The 27,729-nt window shown below is 39.6% G+C and overlaps 2 protein-coding genes across 2 annotated transcripts in view; one reads left to right on the forward strand and one right to left on the reverse strand.

Annotated features, from left to right (window-relative positions):
- The window catches only part of LOC136875967 (zinc finger protein 665), a 64,902-nt gene extending 58,882 nt beyond the window's left edge, over positions 1-6,020 (reverse strand). Inside the window, exons 1-2 of the mRNA XM_067149582.2 lie at positions 5,771-6,020; positions 3,863-5,480 (exon numbers count right to left, since the gene is read on the reverse strand). Of these exons, the coding sequence (XP_067005683.2) occupies positions 3,863-4,826 (964 nt within the window). The 5' untranslated portion in view covers positions 4,827-5,480; positions 5,771-6,020. The remainder of the gene's footprint in view (positions 1-3,862; positions 5,481-5,770) is intronic.
- Positions 6,021-6,187: 167 nt separating this feature from the next.
- The window catches only part of asun (integrator complex subunit 13 asun), a 122,970-nt gene continuing 101,428 nt past the window's right edge, over positions 6,188-27,729 (forward strand). Inside the window, exons 1-3 of the mRNA XM_067149287.2 lie at positions 6,188-6,755; positions 13,432-13,506; positions 20,008-20,166. Of these exons, the coding sequence (XP_067005388.1) occupies positions 6,528-6,755; positions 13,432-13,506; positions 20,008-20,166 (462 nt within the window). The 5' untranslated portion in view covers positions 6,188-6,527. The remainder of the gene's footprint in view (positions 6,756-13,431; positions 13,507-20,007; positions 20,167-27,729) is intronic.

The raw sequence follows: 27,729 nt of genomic DNA on the forward strand, positions 1-27,729 counted from the left end.
GTGGTACCATACACAACTATTAACCCGACTCAAGGGAGATAGGGCCACCTTTCCTATTCTCCACTTGAGTAACTCCTGCCTGGCACATCCACGTTGCGGGGGTGGGCATCCTCTACTCCAGTACGCCGGTGTAAAAGGATGGCTAAGTTCAGGTGGGGACCCAGTCCCACGGGGTATAACGTGGAACCCATGCCCAGGGTTACGGGTGAAGACCTTAACGGCAGATCCAGCAGAGAAGGAGACCTTTGGAATCTTGAAAAAGGTGGATGAGGCAACCCATCCTCACTGGGGCTAATTAGTTGAGGACGTAAGACAGGGTAGACGGGACTCCTTAGTCGAGGTGAAGACAACCTGTCTAGGAGTAGGATGCTCCAAAATCAATGTCCCCAGCCAGTGGATAGGGTTGAGCGTGGGGTTAACGGCCTCACCTTGTAAAAAAAGCATTGTTCAGAAGACTTCTACGAGAAAACCGACCGGAAATCAAAGACGACAAAAGCTTAGGAAAAGGACACGAGTAAGGAAAGCGGATATAAACATGGCAACATGGAATGTAAGAACAATGTTGAAACCGGGAAAAATGCAAGAAATTGTAAATGAAACAAAATGATTTGGATACGACTTAGTAGCGATTCAGGAAATAAGATGGAAAGGGCAAGGATGTATTGAAAAGAAAGATTATAACCTCTATTACAGTGGGCCGGAAGAAAGAACAGGACAGTTCTGTACGGGATTTATAGTACATGGGAAATTGAAGAAGAGTGTAATAGGATTTGAACTGATCTCAGATAGAATATGTAAGCTTCGGATTAAGGGGAAGTTTAGGAACATAACTGTTATATCAGCACATGCACTAATTGAAGATGCGGATGAGGAAAGGAAGGAACAATTTTATGATGAGTTAGTAAAAACCGTTGAAGAGGGACCAAGATATGACATGATTATTATTTTAGGAGATTTTAATGCCAAAGTGGGAAAGGAAGAGTGTATGAGACCAATAACTGGGAAATATACACTACATGAAGAATCAAATGAGAATGGTTTTTTTACTTGGGACAGTTTGCAACTATGAGTGGTCTTATAATTAAAAGCACCTGCTTTGATCATAAGAAAATACATAAAGAAACGTGGAAGATGCCAGCAAGCACAGTGGTAAATCAAATAGATCATGTACTAGTGACGAGGAGGCATGCAGCATCCATTATTGACGTAAGGACATGCAGAGGGCCAAACTGTGATTCTGATCATTATTTAGTAAAAGCAATAGTGAGACAAAAATTGGCAACAGGATAGAGGAGACAACCTACGGAAAGAAGGAAATGGAATTTGGAAAAACTATAGCCTAACAACCAGAAGGAAAACAAGAATTCCAGTCAAAAATGAATAATTCTTTACGACGATTGGATAAGTATCTGGAATAGAAGAAAAGTGGGCAAAAGTTCAAAGGTGCATACAAAATGCGGCACAAGAAACACTGGGGTATAGCTAAAAAGAAAATAAATATTTGGTTTGATATGGAGTGTGAGGAAGTGATTGGAAAGAAGAATGCGGCAAGAGCAAAAATGTTACAGAGAGATACAAGGTCAAATAGGGAAAATTATGAGAAATGCAGGCGTGAAGCTAATAACATCTGTAAGAAGAAGAAAAGAGAGATGATTAAGAAGAAACTAGAGAGTATAGAGAGACAAGAGGAAATAAGTGAAAGATGGACCGAATACTTCCGTGAGCTCCTTAACAAGGAAAGAGAAGATGTGGAAGAAAGTGAAAGGCATATGGAGCAGAGTGGGCCAGAACAATGGATAAATGCCCCCACATTGAAAGATGTAGAAAATGCTATTGCAAAATTAAATAACCATAAAGCAGCAGGAGGAGAGGAATAACAAGTGAATTGATTAAAAATAGTAGCAAAGAAATGCTACGAGAGATACATGAACTGATTATTAAGATTTGGGAGGAAGAACAGATACCTGATGAGTGGAATACAGGAATATTTTCCCAATATATAAGAAGGGAAATAAATACAAATGCACTAATTATAGGGGAATTACATTACTGAATATCATCTATAAAGTATTTTCAAATATCCTATTACAATATCTGACTCCATATGCTGAAGAATGATTGGAAGAAGTACAGTTTGTGGTGCGTCAAACGATGGAAAAATGCTATGAGCATAATATAGATCTACATATGTTGTTTGTAGATTTTAGACAAGCATTTGACAGTATATACAAGGATAAGCTATATGAATATATGGGGACAATAGGAATACCACAGAAACTGATTAGGATGTTCAGAATCAGTTTAGGAGAAGTAAGGGCAAAGGTGATGGTGGATGGAAGAATTGGAAATGAGTTTGCTCTTAATACAGGAGTCAGACAAGGTGATGCACTCTCAAACCAAACCAAACCCCATGGCACTACAGCCCTTGAAGGACCTTGGCCTACCAAGCGACCGCTGCTCAGCCCGAAGGCCTGCAGATTGCGAGGTGTCGTGTGGTCAACACGACGAATCCTCTCGGCCGTTAATCTTGGCTTTCTAGACCGGGGCCGCTATCTCACCGTCAGATAGCTCCTCAATTCTAATCACGCAGGCTGAGTGGACCTCGAACCAGCCCTCAGGTCAAGGTAAAAATCCCTGACCTGGCCGGGAATCGAACCCGGGGCCTCCGGGTAAGAGGCAGGCACGCTACCCCTACACCACGGGGGCCGGCGATGCACTCTCAGCTAGTTTGTTTAATCTGGCAATTAACCAAGTCCTTGAAAAAATAATGGATACCAGAAATATTGTATATAAATCTAAACAAATTTGTGCGTATGCAGATGATATAGTGTTAATGGCCAGGAATGATAGATAACTTATTTGAAGGAAATGTTTCTTGAAATGAAGGAAGCAGGAAAACGGATGGGATTGGAGGTGAATGACAGTAAATCCAAGTATATGCATGTGACTATTATAGAGGGCAGAAGAAGTCAAGATAATCTGACAATAAATGGCATAATTTTGAGAATGTACAAAGTTTTTTGAGTATTTGGCAACCATGTTGACAAACAATAATAGAATAAGTGAGGAGATACATCGTAGAATAATAGCTGGAAACAGGGCCTATTATGCAAATCTTACATGATTTAAATCTCATCTATTGCCTAAACCTACAAAATTCAAAATGTATAAGACCCTTATTAGACCTGTAGTGACATATGGCTCAGAAGCCTGGAACCTTTTAGTTGATGACGCAAATAAATTAAGAATATTTGAAAGAAAGATTATTGGACGAATATATGGCCCAATTCAAGACAAGAATGGTTGGAGGATAAGGACGAATGCTGAAATACAGAACATATTAGACCAGGAGGATATAGTTAGACAGAGACTGCGATGGCTTGGCCATGTGGAAAATGGAGGAAGATCGAATTCCAAGAAAAGTAGTTAAATCCCGAGTAGATAAAAGCCGGCGACAAGGAAGGCCCCGTAATAGATGGAGCGATGAAGTTGAAGCCGACTTGAGGGCAATGAACATCCGCCCATGGAGACCAGCCGCTCAGGATCGAAGTATATGGCGGACTATCGTAGAAGAGGCCAAGGCTCACACAGGGCTGTAGCGCCGGATAAATACGGTAAGTAAGTACATCAAAGAATAGTGCAGGTTGAACACAGACTACAGTAGTATTCCACTACACTTTGGGATTGCTTGGCATAGCATACTATTGATTGATTGATTGAAGACAGGTCCAGCAATGTGACAAAGGTTCACTGACATTCCTAATCCTTAGTGACATACAAATTAAATATAGTGGATCACTATTGTGCACTATGTTTGTACTAGAAGAATAGAACTTACCTAATTTGAGCCTAAAATTCTCACCTGTATGCAGCAGATGGTGGGTGACCAAGGTACCTCGAGTCATGAATGCCTTGTTGCATATCTTACAAACATGTCGTGGCTCAGTGCCACAACGACTTTCCACATGAACCTTCAAGTTCACTTTGAGCTTGAACCCTTTACCACATAAACTGCACAGGAATGTTCCAGTTTCTTTGGTGTGGTGCAACTGACGATGTGAATCCAGCTTGCTCTTTGAAGTAAAGTGATGATGACAAGTTGTACATTTCCACAATTTCTCATGTTCCTTCTCCTTGTGAGAAGCTCTTTCTGCTTCGGTTGTGAACACTTTTCCACATGGTCTACATCGAAAACGCCCTTTACCTTCATGCTGCAGTTCATGTTTAACAAGGCTTCCTCTTTTGGCATAAAGTTTACCACATATTCGACACGGTAGAGACTTTGTCCGTTTGTCTTTCCTGTCATGACATTTTGTATGCTGAGAAAGAAGACACTTAAACTGGAATTCTATGTGACAAATCTTGCATTCTATTCTTTCCTTATCAGATTCATCTAAACCACTTAAATGTAATGCAAGCACAGATTTAGACTCGCAACTGAGTCCACAATGTTCACATGTGTAAGTTTGCTTTGTTTCTTGCCCGTCCACTGTCTTGACATGTTCCTCATCATTTTCTCTACTTTCTTCTGCTACACTATCACTAATATGGCTGTTTACAGTCTTATGAAGTTTTAAGTGACGTAATAACAAGTGCTTCTTTGTAAAATACTCATCACAAAAGGTGCATGCAAAATGAGTTGGATCTGACTTGTTCACAACAGGTAACTTTAAAATAATACTTTCCCTTTTGCGAGATTTAAGTTTGGATGTATATCTTGACTTATATGGAATGAGATTTTGATGTTTCATATTTGTACACTTCGGCACCACTTTGATGCTAGGAACTAGAGAATCAGGCAGCAGATAAGTATCAATATATCCCATAAAGATGAACTTACCTCCTTGATAAAGGTAATAACACAAAAGTATTAAGTATAAGTGCTATTCCATTCATTTTTTACTTCCACTATGCACATCGCTAAACGATCATTCACAAACATGAAAATATTTCTTTCCATGATCACTCAACTCTATCTAAAGGCTATTTATGAACAATGAATACTTTATAAGGGGGGATATATTTTTTTTTTTTAATTTGTACTATTTTGAGAAAACCAGTGGCAAACTACCTTGCTCCTCATCCTGCCTTATATGCCTCATTATGGCGCTGCCATCAGTTTTCACGGTTTTCCTATAACTGCATAACCTTTGGTGATAAAATTAGGGGATCCAACCAGCCTCCGGTCTGGTGACCCAACACACTACTATTCTATAACCATAATTCACACATTTAAAGTTCTGCCATTCTGGGATACTGGATTTCATCTTTGAGTGTAGAGATTAACAGCAGAACTTTCCAAGTTAGAAATACATATAAAGCAGAAATTAGGTCATTATTGCTGCTTTTTAAGTGAATACAATTTCTTTTCACTTTTTTTTCTTAGATGACTAGACTTCATTGTGCATGGTGATTTTATATTCAATTTGTAACTGTAATAGTCTCCCTCTGACTAGCTCTCTTCCGATTAGCTTCACAACCTAGAACATGAAATATACCATACACGAATTAATTTTAAGAAATACATGAAAAAATGAAATAAAAATCATATAACAACACCTACAAATGTAAGCATCTTTGTTCAATTACTAAGAGGTACAAACTCTAACCTAAAACATTCTTTACTACTGAATTTAATCTTTTGGAACTTAAATACGCCCCAAAAACAATAGAACAATACGATTTCTGAGACGCCTAATGAGTCTGCTGGTTTAGATATTGTTTTTTAAAGCTAGAGTCCAAACCATTCTAAGTGACATAATAAGTCTACCTGCATCCACCCGCATCAACAAAGAAGTCTCGCGTACGTCAAACGCAATGTTTGTTTACCAACACCGGCAATATTGTGTTGCTGTCGTTTAAAACATAGGAAAGGCATGATCTCCAGAAACAACGGTAGAATCAGTTTTTTACCGATTAATTTTATTGCCCACATAGCTTAGAGTGCTGTAAACATGCATCTCGACAAATTACAGTATTGGTACGCAAAATATACGAAATAATTCACCACCGTACCGCTTCCCTTGTAAATAGAACCCTGGGCACGCCCCCTTCATTGCATGGACTACCAATCCGCAAATTTCCTTCTGACATTAGTACCAACAAACTCATAATATTACCGTACAGGGTATTTTTTTCTTAGAAACTTCGGAAAATTTAGGGATTATGATGGCGCGGTGACATGGCGGTGGCTCGTGGCCGGTGTAAACATAAACATATAGCATAACCACAACGTGGAGTTATTGACAGCAATGTGTTTTAGTCGGTAATACGTTAAATGAAACGTATTCTCTGAGGGGTTATAACGTTTCCTTATCTTTATAAATTTTGCACTTTAACGTTTGGTACGGTAGCCTATATAGCTAAATTGTGTCGTATTCTGTAAAGTGTTATAAATTATTTTCGAACGTTCATAATTTGGGTTTTATTGTGAAATGTCTGTGAAAGTTATTTTCTATGTCGTTAATTCAGAAGTACTTGCTGAACTTAACTTGAAACCGTGATCAGTGTGTCTACTGAGAGAAAGCATGTTTGAGAAGATGTATCCTTCGAATCATAAAACTGTGTTCGTATTAGACCATACGCCTTACTTCGGTATTTCGTGTGAATGCCAAATAGAATTCGACTTCAGTAAGTCGCGTAGCCCTGGATTTATCCCTCTTGCTCCTATTTCAAAATCTCTGTGGACTTGTAGCGTGGAAGCTGCTGTTGAATATTGCAGGATTGTTTGGGACCTTTTCCCACAAGGAAAATTGGTAAGGATACGTTTCATTGTGTTTTTTCTAGTTCCCGTCATGGACTTTCGGTGGTCGCCTACTCGATCCAGGTTCTCAGAAAACCTTGTCATGAGATTAGGCATAAGCCAGTTGCATTCATTCATGTTCAAATTCTTAGGAGTTCTGAGTATAATCATTTCTGATGTAACTTACCAGTACTTGTTAACAATGTTTTGCTTATAGCATATACTAATTTTATCAATATGATAGGCAAATGAACAACTGTAAGTTTATATCATACTGCACGTCAAACTTTAGAAGCATGAAGATAGGAAGCTAATGTATCAGAATGCCAGATTCTATTTATTAAATAGAAAGCATACAATGTGCATGATACATACTAATACAATTCTACTATTACTCACTACACAGTTGCCTTATTGATATAGTCCTTGTATTACATACTAAAGCATGATATCTGTCACACTGTCCCCCACACCATTTACACTTGTAATCTGGGGTTGGGTCATGGAATTTTATATTCATACACACCTTGAAGTGAAATCCATGCACCGCAAAACGAGTAACCGTATGCCTCAATTCATAGTTAGTGCTTTTCCATTCATTAGGGGCCTAGATGTCATAGCTTCTGTGGCATAGAATTCTATAGTAATATTCCTCTTCTTTTCATATAGGCCTAGAGTCCACATGTAGGGTAACTACCTCTGTCAGCACATATTAGTCATGCTGTACAGTTGGTGCAGTGGATAGAGTTTTGGGTTAGCATGCAGGAGGTCAAAGGGTCGATCCTGGGTTGAGGTGAATGTTTTTTATTTCGTAAATGTAGTTCAGGTGGTATGGTATGTCGTTTTCATTGATCAGCTTTGAAAGACGCCCGCCTCTGTGGTGTAGTGATTAGCTGCCACCCCCGGAGGTCCGGGTTCGATTCCTGGCTCTAATAGTGCGATGCTTGCTGTGTACACGGCAACGTCATTTCATATCTCAAATCCTCGATTAAGGTTCCCTTGCCATCTCATATACCAATCTTGCCCGGGAATATTTTGAAACACATAGGATTCTCTTTATATATAGGGATTTTACTTGTTCCAGCTTTACCAGGTCGTTTTTAGTTAAGAATTCCCACGTGAGTTCTAAACCATAAGTAACTATTGGAATTATCTTAGTTTTTGAATATTATAGAGAGGCAAATGTGTTGGAAAATGAATTTTTCTGCCTTTAAAGTTATTTGAGAATAAACCGCTTTTACCACGTTGGTGTATGGCCCTCTCTTGCACCTAACCACTTTTAACAATAATGCTGGATTGGAGAACAAATGACAACAAAATAAAAATTTAAAAATAAAAGTAAGATATAATAGCAATTCTAGGAAAACTGAATACAGATGTTTTTTTGTATTGAAAAGAAGGATAATATGACTTTTTTATTTGTAAAGTGAGACATTCTGCTATATACAGGGTGAAGCGAAATTCGCGCACTCGGGCATCGACTCCTCACACGCCAGCAATAAAAAAGGTATATCACAAAACTTCGCCCTACGAGTATATCTGGCAGAAAAAGGACGTTGAAGAGTGGCAGTCTGGCAACACTGTAACCACATGTAGAGTAACTACCTCTGTCAGCACATATTAGTCATGCTGTACAGTTGGTGCAGTGGATAGAGTTTTGGGTTAGCATGCAGGAGGTCAAAGGGTCGATCCTGGGTTGAGGTGAATGTTTTTTATTTCGTAAATGTAGTTCAGGTGGTATGGTATGTCGTTTTCATTGATCAGCTTTGAAAGACGCCCGCCTCTGTGGTGTAGTGATTAGCTGCCACCCCCGGAGGTCCGGGTTCGATTCCTGGCTCTGCCACGAAATTTGAAAAGTGGTATGAGGGCTGGAACAGGGTCCAATCAGCCTTGGGAGGTCAACTGAGTAGAGGTGGGTTCGATTCCCACCTCAGCCATCCTGGAAGTGGTTTTCCGTGGTTTCCCACTTCTCCTCCAGGCAAATGCCGGGATGGTACGTAACTTAAGGCCACGGCCGCTTCCTTCCCTCTTCCTTGCCTGTCCCATCCAATCTTTCCATCCCACAAGGCCTCTGTTCAGCATAGCAAGTGAGGCCGCCTGGGCGAGGTACTGGTCATTCTCCCCAGTTGTATCCCCGACCCTGAGTCTGAAGCTCCAGGACACTGCCCTTGAGGCAGTAGAGGTGGGATCCCTCGCTGAGTCCGAGGGAAAAACCGACCCTAGAGGGTAAACAGATTAAGAAGAATAAGCTTTGAAAGCCGCCTTTTCCAAGTCGTAGGCGTGAATTAATTCGCTGTTGACGATTTAGATGCCAGATACCATACCACCTGGACTACATTTACGAATTAAAAAACATACGCCTCAACTCAGGATCGACCACTCGACCCCGTGCATGCTAACCCAAACTCTGTCCACTGTGCTAACTGTACAGCACGACTAATATGTGCTGACACAGGTAAGTTACGCTACATGTGGTTACAGTGTTGCCAGATTTCCACTCTTCAACGTCCTTTTTCTGCCGGATATACTTGCAGGGCGAAGTTTTGTTAGAGACATTTTTTTTATTGCTGGCATGTGAAGAGTCGCGCTGCAATGCCCGATTGCGTGAATTTCGCTTCACCCTGTATATATAGGCCTAGATATAGATTATGCACTTCATTCTCACCCCCCATGCTGATGGGACTGAACTTGGACTTAAACAATATCTGGAGTGTCACTATTCACCTCAGCGACCCCAAAAACTATGGATTCTACATTAATACGTTGTCAATAGGCAACCTCTGGTGAGAGGAAGTTAATATAAATTTTTATTCTCTCATGATTTTCATATTAAAAACATAATAAAAAGATGTTGAGGTAGGAAGATTCTCTAGTCTAAAAACTCATTTGGTTGACATAAAACTTGGTAATCCTTTTAAAAGTGGAAATCTGTGTTGCACAGCGTAGTGAGTCCATCAAAATGTTTAATATGTTAATCATGATCGTCTTTTAATTCCATACATTTTATTAGTGTTTTCATTGGTTTACATAAATGTAATATTTGAGCTTCTACTGAGGATGGCCTTTAGATAGGCTGAAACATGTATAGATATTATCCCATCTAATATAGATGGGTTTTTCTGATTGAAAAGGAGCATAATATAAGACTTTTTTATTTGTAAAGTGATAACGTCAATACGGAATGATTTATAACAAGCAGAATGTCTGTTCGTTCGTCCATTCCTTATACAAATCCATACCATTCCATCAATCTGAACGAAATTCTATATATTTTCCTTTTAGGATGCTGCGGGTAACTGCCTTTCCATTCCGTTGGTTTAGGCCCTTTGGCACATTAACATACGTACATAGGCGACATATCAAATTTGTTGTACAAGGATGAGACAAAGCTCATTTTAAGCCTCATGACGTGAAGAACAAAACTCGGTTAGGTCCCATGGCCCCAAAAACCATGTTTTAAGGGCATAAAACCAACTGTTATGGAGATATTGGCATCATACTAGCTCGCTCTAGGAATCGGATAAAGAAACGACCAACCATATCCATGGCAACATCAGCTAAGGATTCTACAGAAGCGAGAGTATGGATATATGTTCCAGTATAGCTGTTAACTAAAATTGGTACACATATGACTTCTATCTGGAAAATAATACTGTGGGCAGGGATGGAAATGGGGTGAAGTATAAAAATAATAGAAAACGACGAATATTAATGTAAAATCCATAGTTTTTGGGGTCGTTGAAGTGAATAGTGGCACTCCAGATATTGTTTCAGTCCAAGTTCAGCCCCGATGGCATGGGAGTGAGAAGGGGTGAAAATGTCGAAAATGACCGAGATTACTAATAAATGTGTGTATGTTCCAGTATAACTCAGCCAAACTTGATACACATAAAGACTTAACTTACTAACTGGAAAGAAACCCAGATAGCTTCAAATTACATACTGATTTAAAAAAAAGAAAAAAATAATTATTTATTTGTGGAAAAATTAGGGCTCATGGCCCCCTCTTGCACCTAACCACTTTCAGTAATAATGCTGGATTGGAGAACAAATAACAACAAAATAAAAATTTAAAAATAAAAGTAAGACAAATAGTAATTCTAGGAAAACTGAATACAGATGGTTTTTTTGTATTGAAAAAGAGGATAATATGACTTTTTTATTTGTAAAGTGAGAAAGAAACCCTTAGGGGTGATTATCAAATGTAAAGAAAAATAACTGAAAATGACTAATATTAGTATTGATCCATAGTTTATGAGTTGCCGAAAGAAACTGTGACACTCTGGATGCCGTTTAAGTCATAGTACTGTACAGCCCCAGTTGGAATGGAGGTTGAGAAGGGGTGAAAAATAGTGTCCAAAATGACCAAGATAATGGATGTATGTGAATGACTAACTATATGGCAAAAATACTGTGGGAGAAAGGCACCACTAGCAGCCTTAGGGGTGGGGATGGGAAGGGGGTGAGTTATAAAAATAATAGAAAACGACCCATATTAATGTAGAATCTATAGTTGTTGGGGTCCTGAGATGAATTGTGACACTCCGGATGTCATTTCAGTCCAAGTTCAGTCCCCGTCGGCATGGGTGTGGGAGGGGGTGAAAATTAAAATGTACAATATGATCGTGATTGTGGATGTAACTTATGCATGTATGTTCCAGTGTAGTTCTCAAGAAAACTTGGTGCACATATAACTTACTATTTAGAAAAAATTCTGTGGGGGTAAGACATCCCCAGCAACTCTAGGGAAAAAAAAAAAAAAAAAAAAAAAAAAAAAGACCGATATTAGTATTGAATCCATAGTTGTAAGGGTCACTGAGATGAACTGTGATTCTCTGGATGCCATTTAAGTCGTACATTGGCATGGGGATTCAGAAGGAGTGAAAAAGAAAATGTACAAAATGAGAGAAAAGAAAAGAATGTTGATTCCATAGTTTTTTGGGGTGCCTAAGTTGATTGGCAACAGTCGCAGCGACAGTTGGAATCATGTACATCATATCTATAGCGCGGAGCCTAAATTCATTTAGTTATAATTTACTTTTATTAGTTGCTTGAAAGGATCACCTACTTCCAAGACAATCTGGTGTGCCACAAGGAAATACTTTAATGCAAAACTAAATAATCTCAAATTAAAACTTGAAATTATATACAGGATAATATTTCTAAATCTACAAAATAGTTTGTGAACTATCAGAATAAAGATATCTACAAAAATTCACTTCAAACAGGTAATACAAATCCTAAAAGTACTGGTAAACATTAAAGAAAGTACCTGAGCAGTGATGGTTACTACAGCTAGTAGATAATAATAGTAAAACCATTCGCACAACATGCACACACTGACACACAACTCAGATTTATGTACCTGAGAAAATCTTTCAGCAGGCAGATTTTAATATATGCCTATTGGAACTGTATTCCAGAGTCTTGATGCAGTAAGTAGGCCTACTATTCAGTAGGCCAAAGATGCTTTCAACAATAAAACTGTTCATAGGGATCTGCCAGTCATCAAACACTTCAAAATCATACCAGAATCAATTAAGAAGCCCGTGGCTTGCAGCTCAGTGATTCCTGGGAGATGTTGGAGAGAGTAAAACGTTAACTCGAGTGTGTTCCTAGAAACAATGGACAGTGTTTGGAGAGAAAAACAAAAACAAAATAAACTGTATGACATTCTGGAAAGAAATTCAGGCTACGAAGTTATGACAGGAGTAGGCTATCTGTGGAAGGTGTTTACAGTGCTTATCGAACAAAATATGTTTTTTCTGCTACTGTACTTATTTTTGTGAGTTTTTCTTTTTTTTTAGATTGTCTTCTTCATTCCTATTCGTTATTCTGTCCTCTTCATAACATTTGTCAAACTTTTTAGTATGACATGAAGAGTAGTGTTGATGAAAATTAAATTACTTCTTCTTCTTCTTTTTTTTTAACCACATTTACAATTTTGTGGCATACTAAGCACTTTGTCATGGTTATATTTGGCGAAATGTTTCCTCACATTCAAGATTGAAAACTGGAGTTGAAGTTCTATTCTGCTTTGATGGTTCAGAAAGACCAGTTGTAGTTCACGTGCCAGCAGTGTACATTCTTCCACTACCATAAGAGAGTCGGCCTTCCCTGGATGCTATACTGTGGTTTGGACCATGCTGCACAAATATGGGAAAAACTGAGTTGATGATGTCTATCTTATGTTTTCTCTAGCTTCCAGGTTATGAGTAAGATGCTCGTAATACCCTCAGTTTTTGTTTCTGCAAAGCATAACAGGTCTAAGCAATTTAAGGATAATTTAGTGGAGAATTCTTTAAAATTCTTGCCAAGTATAAATAATGGAAATAAAATAAACTGGTGTAAGGTCGAAGAAGAAAGCTAGGAGAGAGGATGGGAACACATACAATGAAAAACTGACTGGCTAAAGTGAGGAGATGACTGTGATGGTGTTTGTTGTTGTTATCAGCTCCTGATGTGGGTGGAGGGAACAACAGAAAGAACAGACATGAAAATACACTAACTGAGGGAGACATCCTTCAGAATTATTTTCTCTTAATACCTGCCCCACCGGTGATATGAAGAAAGATGCTTACATAATGCGTCTTTATTGTAGACCGTTATGCTTTTCTATGTTCAGTCTGTTAATTTCTGTGAATAAAATAAGCATTTAATCCCCTCATTGCATTTTCTTTTGTTTGCAGATTCGTTTTGTTATCAGCGATTCAGCGGCTCATAATCTAAACACATGGAGTACACAGCAGCAGAATTTAGCTCATGTAAGTTTATCGATATCTTGTCATGTTGTAAGTTCAATTTTCCCTATGATGTATTTCATGACTGATTAATTTAATTATACACTTCAGAATTTTGTGAAGAGTTAGTATAAGTAAGCAAATATAGTGAAATCTCCTTACAGTGATTACCGATACAACGATAATCTCCTCTGTAAAGATAAAGTATTCTGTTCCCGGCATTAATTCCAGTAATTCATTGTAAAATTCTTCTTGATAATGATAAGTCTCTCTATTACATTTGCCTTTCAGACCCTCTTGATATGCTTCCCTCCTGGTACTATGATAATACGAACCTTGAAAGAGTTAGAAAACATGTTATTGTCATTTGAAGAGCGGACTGGACCACTTTGATCTTGCCTGTACTATTAACACAACCAGCCACCTCATTGTCATACCTGTGCTCTTGTTGAGCAGTGTTTGAGAGTTCAGAAAGGGGCTACTGACATTAGGCTACTAAATTTCATGAAATTTAGTCTGCATGCCAAAATGATTTAAACTACTATTTCAAAACAAAATAGCGCTTTCGTCGTCTCACTAGACACAGGATAGAAGAAGATTAGAATCTGAGAGATGGAATCGCAGGAAAGAACGAGCAAGAACGAAGGAGGGTGCTTTCTTACAACCCTCTGCTGCTACAACTAGTGTGTGCTATTAGTGTAATAGAGTCTGTGGGTCTAGAACTGGATTAATAGTCAATTGAGAAGACGTAATTGATGTTCCAGAAGACATATTTACCGTGAATTTCTTTGATGAATAAATGCCTATGATGATTATGTTAGGTGGTCAGGGGTTCTAAATGTCATTAATTTGTAAAATTTTGTCAGCATGGCTTCAGGTTTTGGTATGCATCTCCTTCTCAAAATTTGAATCGCTGCAATGCAGGTAAGAAGGTATGGGTAATGAGTACTATGTTCTCGTAGTGGCTTGTGAAGCTGGATTGAGAGAGAAATCAAGAAATGAAGAAAAGGAACATCAGGCTTATTGTAGATAACTATGCAGCACACAAACAGTTGCCAGTTCTGCAAAATGTATAGGTGTTCTACTTCCCATTAAATTGCACCTCTGTCCTGCAGCCTGTGGACATGGGAATAAAGTGCTTGAAAGGGTACTACGGAACTAGTTGAGTGGAGAGGATCATCACCAGTTAGGACAGGAATATGGTAAACCCACACTAAGTTTATGTAATGCAAGCGTGCGAGATAATAGCCGTAAGCTGACGAGTAAAACCAGAAGCTATATAGAACTGTTGGATGAGGGGAGGTTTCTCATCTGAGGAACAAGTTGACATCAGTGATTTTGAAGATAAGAGGGAGGGTGTTGGTGCTCTTCCAAACAATGGCAAACAACAAAGGAATACCTGATCGACGATTGTTAATGATGAGATCATCATTTTTCTGGACGTAACGGAAGAAATAATTCTGGATGAAATCCAGAGCAACCAGATGGAAGATGAAAAAGGGGTGAACAAAATATGACTCCTGCAGAAGTTATTGCATCTTGTGATATACTCCAGAATTTTCTTTCAAATTTTGCGTATGTTCTTGGAGAATTATTTGGTGGCTCCCAATGCAATAAGATCTTTGCGTAATTGTTTACCTGTCTATAAAGAATGTGAAACAGACTGGCATTTCTGACTTTTTTCTGATACTGACTTCAAGTAGTGTTAAGCATTGCTAACAACAATGTAATGCTGTGAATTTAGTTCTTTGTCTAATATGACAAACAGAACAAAAACAAGTTAACATAGTAGGTAACAGTATACTGTACACTGTCGCCAATTAAATATAAGGTAAGCTATTCTAGTTCTGTATTTTCTGTTTTCTTTGTTTCATGTGTTATCAAATCTAGCCTCTGTCAGATTAGATGTTATGAATTGTGAGATAATTAATGTAGCCTAGTTCAGTTGTAGGATGTTTACCTAACACCTATTGAAATGAGAATGGATTTCAGCTAAATCAGGTGATAGAAATTCATGATGGAATTAATCAGTAAAGTAGGGGAAGTATTAGTAGTTCAAGGAATGTTCTTAATCAATTGAGTGATAAATTTATAACACTAGAAGTGGGATCAATGTTGTTAACATTATCGGGGATTTGTATATCAATAAATTATTATTAATTAATTAATGTATCTGCACATAACCTCACTCCTTGTGGGTTAGGTTAACTTCCAGTAAGTAACCAGGGGAACCTGACCTGACCCCTACAGAGCGCGTCCCCAGGTGGCGGATAGGGGGCCCCTACAGTAAGTAGGGCTGTTTGAAATAACCAATACAATCCACAGACCAACAGGTAGCCCAATTCCTGGGGGTTTTAAAATACTGGGACACCCTCTCTCCAGGGGTCATAAATATGGAGGGCCTTTGCCCTGAAGACCTCAACGGCATCTATGGCGGAGAAGATGGACTTTGGTACGGTGGAGATGGCGGAAGAGGTAACCCATCCTTCTGGGGTGTACAGATGGAACCTACTGCCTTGTAGGATGAGGAAGGCATCCTCAAAGGCTAAGGGAGTAAACCCTGAAAGAAATCCTCTTATGCATTAGGCCTAGCAAGTCAACAGGAGAGTATTGAGTACAGTCGCTTTCAATAAGAAAAAGAGCCTCAGAAAGGAGATTATAGACCGGACTGACATCCTCTCTGATAATTGTAAAGTATGATGACTGTAAGGCTGATGATATACAATGTTCTGAAAGGAAACCCCAAATAAAAAAGAGACCCAAATACAGAGTTGGAACTATTAACATTCTATCATTAACTGGAAAGGTAGAAGAACTCCTAGACTTGATGGATAGAAGAAAAATATCAATATTGGGATTAAGTGAGACCAAATGGAAAGGGATTGGAAGTAAGACGCTTCGCAAAGGATATAAATTATACTGGAGTAGACAGGAAAAGGTAGCGAAAAATGGTGTTGGATTCTTAATTAATGAAGGGACTGATGCTACAGCTGAAGTTATCTGCAAAAGTGATAGAATCATTAAAATGTTCGTGAAACTGGAGAACACTAAGTACACCGTCATACAAGTGTCATACAAACAGGCTGCAGTGAGGAAGACAAAGAGAAATTTCAGAAGACCTGGAGTATACAGTTAATGAGGAAAATGTTGTTATTATTATTGAAGATCTAAATGCGCAAGTTGGGGTAGACAGACTTGGGTACGAGAACATCATTGGTCCACATGGATTTGGACAAAGGAACCCAGAAGGAGAACAACTATTAGATCTGTGCAGAAGAAATGATCTTATAATAAAAAATACATTCTTCAAACAAAAAGAGACAGTCACAGAGTAACAAGGTATAGTTGGGATGGCCAGTATAGAACATTGATTGACTACGTAATCACGAATAAAGATGGTGGCAGATACATCACAGATGTAAAGGTCATCCCTAGTAAAAGCATGGACAGTGACCACAGATTGTTGGTAGTAGACTACAGTAACCCACACCATGAACCGTAAATAATAATAATAATAATAAAAAAAAAATAATAATGTCAACACACAAATTCAAAATATTGTTCGGAATCAATCTGACTGGTTTTTATAATTTTTATATCATTAAATGCTATGCCATCAGTATTGTGGTCTATTGCCCTACGTTGTAGTTTCCATGGTAGTAAACTGCATGTGAGAATCACTTGAGGGGCCTCTTGGATTCCTCATAACAGAATTTCCAATCACCAGTGAGGGTGTTTAGGTAGAAGTATTTTCAGATGTTATTTCAAGAATCAGAATGCACAGAAATTCATAGGGCTGCTAAGCATTGGTATTAAGGTATGTTACTGACCGAATGTGACTACTCAGGTAAATGAATGCTTCATCCATTGTGATCACAGTCTTCTATTTGGACCCCACTAGGTGTCTTTCATAAAGTTTAGTGAAGTTGGTGCTGTGTTTAACAATGCAGTGTGGCAGAAGGTGTTGTACATGAGCTCAAGATAGTTATGGTTGGTCATATTCACAATGGAAGGAGAAATACACTGGCAGAAAAAATATCCAAACACAATGAAATAAGGAATGTAGAATACGGACATTTTGGCAGTATACTTGTCGAGGTAAAGGTACAAGACTAGAGGGTAATATCCGTGCAAGAAAAGCCATTGCAAATATGCCATGCTGTTCCATTAATAACTGGTGTAATCTCCTGACTCTTGAATGCAGGCATGCAAATGAGCATTCATTGTGTCATACAGGTGCCGGATGTCAGCTTATGGGATGTCAGCTTGTGGGATTTAGTTCCATGCCTGTTGTACTTGGTCGATCAATACAAGGACAGTTAGGGCCGGTTGTGGATGACGCTGGAGTTGTTGTCTAATGATGTCCCATACGTGCTCGATTGAGGACAGATCGGGGAATTGAGCAGGCCAGGGCAACATGTCAACACTCTGTAGAGTACGTTGGGTTACAACAGTGGCATGGAGCGTGCATTATCCTGTTGGAAAACACCCCCAAGAATGCTGTTCTTGAATGGCAGCACACCAGGCCAAATCACTAGACTGACATACACATCTGCAGTCAGGGTGCGTGGGATAGCTACGAGAGTGTTCCCGCTGTCATAGAGAATTACTCCCCAGACCAGAACTCCCGGTGTCGACACCACAGACCACAGACAGGTGGAATGCAGGTACTTACCTGGCCTCCTCCTAACCAACACATGGCCATCACTGGCAGCGAGGCAGAACCGGCTTTCTTTGGAAAACACAATGGACCTCCACTCCATCCTCCAGTGAGCTGTCGCTTGATACCACTGAAGTTCCAGATGTCGGTGGTTTGAGGTGAGTGGAATGCACGCTGCAGTGCGTTTGGCTTGGAGATATCCTTCAGGTAACAGATTTCGAACAGTTCGTTGCATTACTGTAGTGCCAACTGCTGCTCGAATTGCTGCTGCAGACGCAGTCTGCTGCACCACAGCCATATGCCGAATATCGCGGTCCTCTCTCTCAGTGTTGTCACTGGGATGTCTGAAGCCCAGTCTTCTTGCGAGCGTACCTTCTTGTGATCACTGCTGCCAGCATGCATGCATAGTGGAGACATTCCTGCCAAGTCCTTCTGCAACAGCACGGAAGGAAAATCCACCTTCACGTAGCCCTATTATACGGTCTCGTTCAACCGCAGTGAGCTGTTGATACTGGCCTCTTCGTCGTCGTCGTCGTCGTCATAAAGGCATTCTTGACCCACTCACAGTCACTCCGTCCAATCTCACAGGTAACTAACGCTCTCGCACAGTACAGCCCATATTTAAAGCAAACCTGATGTGCAACATCATGAGGCCGCTACTAGTGCCACACTAATGTGATTTGCGGGAAATTTGAATCAACGTCATCTTTCAGATGTATAAACACGCCTACCAACATTCGTTAATCTAGCACAACCCTTTCTTGATGTTTGGATATATTTTTCTGCCATTTTATTTACTCTCCGGACCATCTCACATTGGGTTGATGGATTTTCCTAGCACGGTATTTGCCAGATGTCACAAAGCACAGGAGGGTCAATTTCACCAGTGTCCTCTTACAGCAGCCTTTTGTAGCTGAATATTTACCAAGTGTCCTTTGTTTGTGCAATTAAGAATGCGAATGATTCAGTGCTATGTATTCTCCATTTTTCTCTTTGGATGTGAAAGCTGGACCCTTGGCCAAAATCTAGAAAAAAGAATTGATGCTTTTGAAATGTACCTATATCGCCACCTACTCCGAATACCTTGGGTGCTGAAAATTTCAAATGACGAAGTCCTTCATCACATGAAGAAACAAAAAGAACTACTACTTACTGTAAAAAAAAAAAAAAAAACAATATATAGGGCACATCATGAGAGGCGAGAAGTACCAGCTATTACAACTCATCATTGAAGGTAAAATACAGGGGAAAAGGTCTTTTGGCAGGAGGAGGAATTCATGGCTGGAGGACATCCGAAGATGGCACAACTGCACTTCAGAAGATGCTTTCCATGCTGCAACATCACGTCCAGAGCTGGCTGTGTGGACCACCAACCTCCGCTAGGAGAAGGCGCCTCAAGAAGAAGAAGTCCTTTGTTGTGTGCACCACCAGGACACTGCAGTTTTCAAGTGGTTTTCCTGATATTCAAGCCACTTTCCCTTCAACGTTTCACTATTTGATCATATGAGAAATGTTCATTGAAAAAGATCTTGACATACCCTTTCCAGCTGCCTAATTCTAATTCCTAATTGTTAGACTGAACGATATTGACCCTCATTTCTGCACTGCCCTGTTACTCATCAAGCTAGTGGGGAAGTATGTGTCTCTTTATCTTCTCCTCCCTCCCTGGAATGTCAGTTGTTTTTTAATGTTTGTGAGTATACGTATTATGGAGAATACATTACAAGAAAGTTTTAGGACATTTTAATGTAATGTTCATGTATTGTGAATACTAATGAAGAAGAACATTTTATTCTATAGTCTGTAGTTAATTGAATGTGGTGTTTCAATTTTCTTTCGTAAATTGTCATGTTTCGTGTTTTCAGATTTTGACTGGCATGGCATCGATGGGTGTACCACCTCGAGCCCATCAGTCTGGGGAATACTCTGTGATCCTCGGCTTGCGGGCTGCAATAGAGGCTCTCTGTGAATGCTCGGACATTCAACACGAGAAGAGGACCTCTCTGACAGAGAATGCTAGCAAGGTTTGTGTGCATAAAGCAAGGTTGGCATACTTTTTTATTTTGACTTTGCAAGTTCTACTTTTACTCCTCTCTTCTATATATTTCCCTTCACCATAACAGTCCACCTCCTTCTGGGCTTTGCCCAATGTCTTCTTCCTATTATTTTCTCTGTAAATGCTGATTTGTTCTACTATATTCATATAGTTGTCATCTTCACCGAGCTCGATAGCTGCAATCGCTTAAGTGTGGCCAGTATCCAGTAATCGGGAGATAGTGGGTTCGAACCCCACTGTCGGCAGCCCTGAAGATGGTTTTCCGTGCTTTCTCATTTTCACACCAGGCAAATGCTGGGGCTGTACCTTAATTAAGGCCATGGCCGCTTCCTTCCAATTCCTAGGACTTTCCTCTCCCGCCATTGCCAAAAGACCTATCTGTGTCGGTGCGACGTAAACCAAATAGCAAAAAAAATAGTCGTCTTCTTCTTCAAGCGCCAGCTTGTTATTAGATGTTGGCAGTTCACATTGGCAATATTATCTTTGTTCACTGCAGTTTAGAACAGTTCAGTAGATAAAGTCTGAAACCATGTTCTTAAATTTTTTAGCCATGAAATCCATCATTTTACATGTCCCTGTCTATTGATCCTTTTCCCTTGAAGTATTAGCTGAAAGGTAGTTGTCATAGGTCTTATATTTTCACATCTTGCTGTAGAATGGTGCACAGAAAAGAAAAATCTAGTGGGAAAGTATGTCTTTAATTCTATCCTGTTTTATATTCGTGTAGCATGGCTTTTAGCATTAATTGTTCATTTTGCCATATCATGCATGCGCCAGGTGTTTTACATTCATCACATGAGAGATCTATGTATTTCATGTGTTGAACGAATGGCATTGTTATAATAGGACTGTGCTTATATGCAAACTGTTGATAATGCCCACTGCTTTTGCAGGACATGCCTACAATATAGGCAGCAAACAAAGAAATATCAGACATTAAGTCATTTATACCTCTCATATTTTCTGCATATCTTCTCTTCTTCTTCATCATTTCCCTTTTCCAGTCTTCTTGGTTGTGTTGTGAATCTAGGACCTCCACAGTTGTCTATCTCTCCATCACTCCCTTATTTCTGCAGTATTTCTTCTACTTTTATTCCTCTCTTCTCCATACTCTCCTTCTCTGTATCAATCCACCTCTTTCTGGGCCTTCCTCATTGTCTTCTTCCTATTATTTTCTCTGTAAATACTCGCTTTTCAACTTTATCATCTTCCATTCTGATCATGTGTCCATACCATTTTTTGGGAATCCGGTTCTCTGTCTGATTTCTATGATTTTGATCTTATCTCTTCATGTCTTCCCAATTATTCCTCTAAGGAACTTCATCTTGGCTGCTTAGATTCTGCTCTCATCACATTTTGTTGTATCCCATGCACCCTACTGTATATGTCAAAATTGGTGTGTAATATATGGAGTACAGAATTTCCTTGTGTTTCTCTGGGACTTCCCAATTCCACACTACACCTCTCACACAATGCTAAAATCCGTTGTCTTGCTGGATTCTCTTTCCGATTCCTTCATTTATTTTTCCTTCTTCTACGAGTATACTCCCCAGGTATTTACTTCACTTCAATATTCACTCTTCTCTATTACATCTTGTCATCACTACCATCTTACTCTTCTTCCCACATACTTCCATTCCATATTGCTCTCTCTCCTCATTCCATACAGTAACTTGTTCTCATATTTTCCTTTCATCTTCTCCCCATATTACTGTGTCATATGCAAAGAATATGCCATTTGCCTCTTTGTTTCTCATTTTTTTTGTACATTCTTGTGAATTTCATCCATGAATGTGATGAAGAGCAGAGGGGTAATACATTTCCTTGCCAAAGTCCTGTTTCTGCATTGAACCATTTTGTTTATACTGTTTTGGTTTTGATACTGCTCAGACTTGTCGTACATGGCTTTAATGATTTTTACTTCTCAGACCTTGTAGTCTCCATGGCTCAGGTGGCAGCACGTTGGCTTCTCACCGCTGGGTTCCGTGGTTCAAATCCTGGTCACTCCATGTGAGGTTTGTACTGGACAAAGCAGAGACTGCACAGGTTTTTTTCCGGGTACTCCGGTTTTCCCTGTCATCTTTCATTCCAGCACTCTCCAATATCATGTCATTTCATCTGTCAGTCATTAATTATTGTCCCAGAGGAGTGCGACAGGCTTCGGCAGCCGGCACAATTCCTATCCTCGCCGCAAGATGGGGCTTCATTCATCCCATCCTTGACCTGGTCACTGACTGGTCACTTCTGAGACACTGCTACTACTACTACTGCTGCTGCTGCTGCTACTACTACTATTACTACTACTACTACTACTACTACTACTACTACTACTACTACTACTACTACTACTACTTAGTGTAGGGGTAGCATGCCAGCCTCTTACCCAGGAGGCTCTGGGTCCAATTCCTGGCCAGGTCGGGGATTTTTACCTGGATCTGAGGGCTGGTTCAAGGTTCACTCAGCCCACATGATTACTATTGTGGAGCTATCTTACGGTGAGATTGTGGCCCTGGTCTAGAAACCGAAGAATTATGGCCGAGAGGATTAGTCGTGCTGACCACATGACACTTCATAATCTGCAGGCCTTTGGACTGAGCAGTGGTTGCTTGGCAGGCCATGGCCCTTTGGGGCTGTTGTGCTATGGGGTTTGGTTTACTACTACAATAAGGTACTCAGATAAACAGAATTTAGTGAGTGTCATTTCCCATCCTTCACTCCACTTCAAGTGATATGTAACACAGATTTTCCCATATAAACAACACATACTTTTTTTTTTTTTACTTGGTGGGGCACACTTTGAGATGGAACACATGCAATGTAAAATGTGTCATAATGTGTCTCAGTTCATAGCTGGGTTGTCTCCGTTCTGTTGTCATAGCATCTGTCACTTAGAAATTACTTTATATGTTTGTTGTCTTTTCCCTCCGTTCTTGTAACAGCATGTCATAGTTGGGTGTAGATGGCAGTGGCATAATGTTTCTTATATCATCTATGAGGAACTACTCCCTCTTTCTGCTCAGGGTGTCAAAATCCTTTGTTTAATCAGTGAAAATTATGTGCAGTTTTCTTCACGTCTCTAAAGTCCCTCCTCGATGTCTTTTAGGAGGCAGTTTATTACTTGTAGTGTGTTCAAACTGTTCTATTGGGATTCTGGCAACTACTTGTTCTGTTAATCTCTTGGTGATACATTTTTTTGAGCTCTTTGAACGGGGTGCATTCCGAAGCTATACTTCAATAGAAGTTACGGTCTTTAGTGTCACCATGCCCTTTGTAGAGGATTTTGTGAGTGGAAATCCTCCAATTTCTTGGGATATTACCTTTTTAAAGTTTAAAATATGGTACACTGTATGTCAGAAGACTGCCACGTATATTAAATCGTTCAGAGAGTTTATGGAGCAACAGAGTATGGTCTACAGAATTGGAAGCTTTCGAAATGTCTATGTAGCAGATATCCAGCTGTGATTTAGCTGCAGTGGCATGTGATGCAAACCTATGCAGAGTGGCCAGGTTTGTTAGACAAGAGCCGCCTGGTAGAAAACCATGCTGCTTGGTTGAGATATGGGGCAAGGTGAATGTGAGGAGACGCTGGTGTATAATTTTTCCAAATATGAAGGATAGTGTGGGGAGAATAGAAATTGGTCGGTAAGATGAAACATGAAATTTGTTGCCTGATTTGAGAAGTGGAACAATATTTGCCTGCTTCCAGGTAATAGGAAAATAGCCCGCGGCAAAACATCTGTTAAATGATTTAGAAAGAGGGACGCAAAGGGTGCTGGCAGTATTTTTTAGGAAAAGAGGACCTATACTGTTGGGACCAGTAGCTTTGTAGGTACGAAGAGTTTGAAGAAGGTTGTGAACTTCACTTGGTGTGGTAGTTATGCTTGATAGGGTTCTGTTTGAAACTGTACCTATGTGAGGGAGCGGTTGGTTTTGTTGGGGAGGGGAGAAATTGGAGAAGAAATACCTGTTGAACATTTCATTGCGATCAGCACCGTCTGCTGTTGCATCGTTGTGGTTCATGCTGACAGAATCCGCTCCGTCCTTCTCCGTGTGTTGATGAGACTCCAGTAGCGCTTGGGGTTGCTGTGGACGTTTTCAGTGACAGTGTCTACAGGTTTTTTGTAGTCTCTTCTGACCATAAACCTTGCGTGGTGGCGGATTTTAACGCAGGTATTGTGAGTGTGTGGATTAGGGAAGTCTTTCCACAGGCGCCAAGCTCTCTTCTGATTAAATAGTATCAGTTTGGTCCCTTGTGATATCCAGTGTTGATGTTGGTTGGTAGTAGCCTGTTGTGCAGGTGCGAAGTCTTTTATTGTGGCTTGCAGCCAGTCGTACAGCAGGCCAAGAGCTGATTCTATAACAGCTATTTTGAGATGGCTCCAGGGAAAGCATTCCAGGGCATGACACATTGCAGGCCAGTCAGCACAGCACCAGATGTAGGTAGGGTGGGGCAATGTCCTGCTGTTGGGCTTTGAGGAGGGGTGGGGTGCGAGGAATGTAGCATTGAGAGACTGGTGGTCACAGAGAAAGAGGTTTCTGCCTGGGGTTATTGTTTTGAGTTCTAATGAGGAGAGCATTAGGTCCAGGGTGATTGGTCCATGGGTTGGGTACATATTAAACTGTTTCAGTCCACAGCCATTAGTAAAACTGTCTATAAAAATATGTGTCACAGTTGTTAGCTGACAGTCCGATAGTTGGAGAAGACCACGTTATAGACAAGTTAAAGTCACCCATTAAAATTACTTCACCATGAGAGAGAGCTGCAATGACTGATTTCAGGCACTGTTCAAGGTCACAGAATGGGTTGTTTGGTGCTCTATAGTAACATCCCACAAGTAAGGGCATCGAAGAAAGAGTAGCTCCACTCATACTATCTCACAGTTCCGTTCGAGATCTGTCCTTCGTTTACATGGTAACTCACTGTTCTTTGCTAGCATCACTCCACCACCTAGAGTAGTGTGATCACGACATGTTGTAATTAGTGCTAAGTCACTAGCCCACAAGAGCCATGTTTCAGTAAGTCCGAACACGTCAACTTCTCTTAAGTGTGGCAGGAAGTCTGACAATCAGACAGCTTATTGTTTAGGCTTTGCACGTTCTGACAATAGATGTTTAGATCTGTTTTCATTTCACAAGTGGTGGGACCAGGGTTTAAGTGGACATCTCTAGCCAGTAGTAGGAGGCAAAGCAAGCCCGTAATCACTGAGCGACCAGGCCGAGGCTCGTTTGGCTCAGAGCGAGTAGGGAGGCGCCTATAAGTCTGGAAAATGGCACATCCAGTCAGAGAGTACGCCAGAATGTAGTAGTTACTCTCTGCTATAGGGCATCCAGTGTTAAGAAAAGACTGCAAGTCTTATGTGCTTTTACTTCTATTGGTGTTACCCACTATAGTTCTACATGTATATAAGAATTATGATGAATATCTATCAAAACTTGTAATTTTTCTTATGAAACAAGCATTGGTTGTGCCATACAATACTGAAGAAGACGTAAAATCATTTTGATATCTTTGAGTTTATCCTTTTAAATATTATATAACCGGTTCAGTACACGGAACAGCCGGCCATGCTTGTCGCATCGTGCGCCACATTTCAGCGTGTAGTGCGGAAGTGTGTACAGTAGCCAACATGTGTAATAACTGCGAATCATCATTGGTGAGGTCAGCGCGGGATGTTTCCCGTTTTGCGTGTGTCACTAATTACAGTAATTGCTTATGTAAGGGAGATATTCGGCAGATTGAAGTGATCGTCTTTCTGGGGCGCGTAGTGTTTCGTCATAAATACAGTATATTGTGTTTCATTTTTCGTGCATTGCATTGCTTTTGGTTGTGTGTATCGTGTATTTTTTTGCCTGTTTAGTAATTTATATAATCAATCAGCGAGTAATACATTAAAATTATGGCTGAACATGTGAAAAGGAGAAGTGGTGAAGTTGTCAGGAGAAAGGAACGGCAAATGGTGCTTAATACATTTTCATATTTTAAAACAAAGCATCCAGGACAAAGTGTAAGCTGGGTAGTAGATGAAGCCGCAAAGGTTTTAGGAATTTAGTGGTCTTCCGTCTTCAAAATAAGGAAGGAAGCCAGCGAAGGGCCACTCCAGAGTCCCAGCAAGAAGCGGGAAAAGAAAAAGTTAATTCGCAGTAATTCCAGACTCAATAAATATGATGATTTTGTCACAAGTGGAATACAGCGCATTGTTCATGAATTCTATTTTAGAGATGAATCGCCAACTCTGAACACAATCCTCACTTCCGTGAACAGCAACCCCAAACTACCTGATTTTAAGAAATACGAATAGGGTGATTCAGCATTCTGTATTTTATGTTGTGGAAGAATATTTTTATCGTATTTTGTGATGAACATGAAGCCCTTGCATCTGTTGTCACTTACAAGTAAATTTATCTGAAGTGAGCTGAAGGATTCATCACCGAGATAGAGATATCTCGCCGTCAGCTTCCTGTGTTGTAACCATGCAGTATTTGCCTTAATAGTGATATGTTTCTGGGGGCTAATAGACTCAGCACTGTGCTTCCTGAAAGCAACAATGATCATGAAACTTTCTCATATTTAAGAAACAAGACAATCATTTCGGTTTCTGGACACGCGTGTTATTATTATTATTATTATTATTATTATTATTATTATTATTATTATTATTATTATTATTATTATCATCATCATCATCATCATCATCATCATCATTATTATTATTATTATTATTATTATTATTATTATTATTATTATTATTATTATTATTATTATTATTATTATTTCCGATGAGGCCTGCTAAGGACCACATGCCAATTTCAATTCAGTTCATATTGTGTTGTTTTCTCTTCCACTCCTTTCAATATTCTTTCATCCTTTCACTATGTTGTTTCCTTCTGTCCTCGGACCACTTCGCACCAGGCTTCTTGTTCAATCTTCCTTGGAATCCTTCCATACTTACTACCCTCTTTCTAAAAATTTCTCTGTCCATAGTTTCTTCTTTTCTTATATTATTTCTTTCTAAATCTTTCCTTACTTCTTGAATCCAGCTAGTTGTTGCCTTTTTGTCCCAAAGGTACTTGGAAAATCCTTTTTGTTAATCTGGAATCATCCATTCTGTAAATATGTCCAAAAAATTGCAATCTCCTTTTTCTTATGGTTTCTGTTATGTTTTCTATGTTCCTGTATATTTCATCTTTAGATCTTAATTTCCATACTTCTGTTGTTTTCACAGCGCCTAAGATTTTTCTCATGATTCTCCTTTGTAGTACCTCAAGTTTATCTAATCTATAGTTTAGTACCAGGCATTCACTTGCATATAAGCATTCCGGTTTCACCACTGGGGTGTAGTGCCTTATTTTAAGATTTTTAGATAGACACTTTTTGTTTTTAAAATTATTTGTGATACCATATGCTCTTTCCATCTTGTGTACCCTTTCTTCTACTGCAGATTTGTCTAAACCATTTTCTTGAATTATTTCTCCCAGATAATTGAATTTTGTTACTCTTTCTACTGGATCAGTATCTGTTGCCAAAAAATTT

This window comes from Anabrus simplex, chromosome 6 (assembly GCF_040414725.1).
Source record: "Anabrus simplex isolate iqAnaSimp1 chromosome 6, ASM4041472v1, whole genome shotgun sequence".
NCBI classification, from domain to species: Eukaryota; Metazoa; Arthropoda; class Insecta; order Orthoptera; family Tettigoniidae; genus Anabrus; species Anabrus simplex.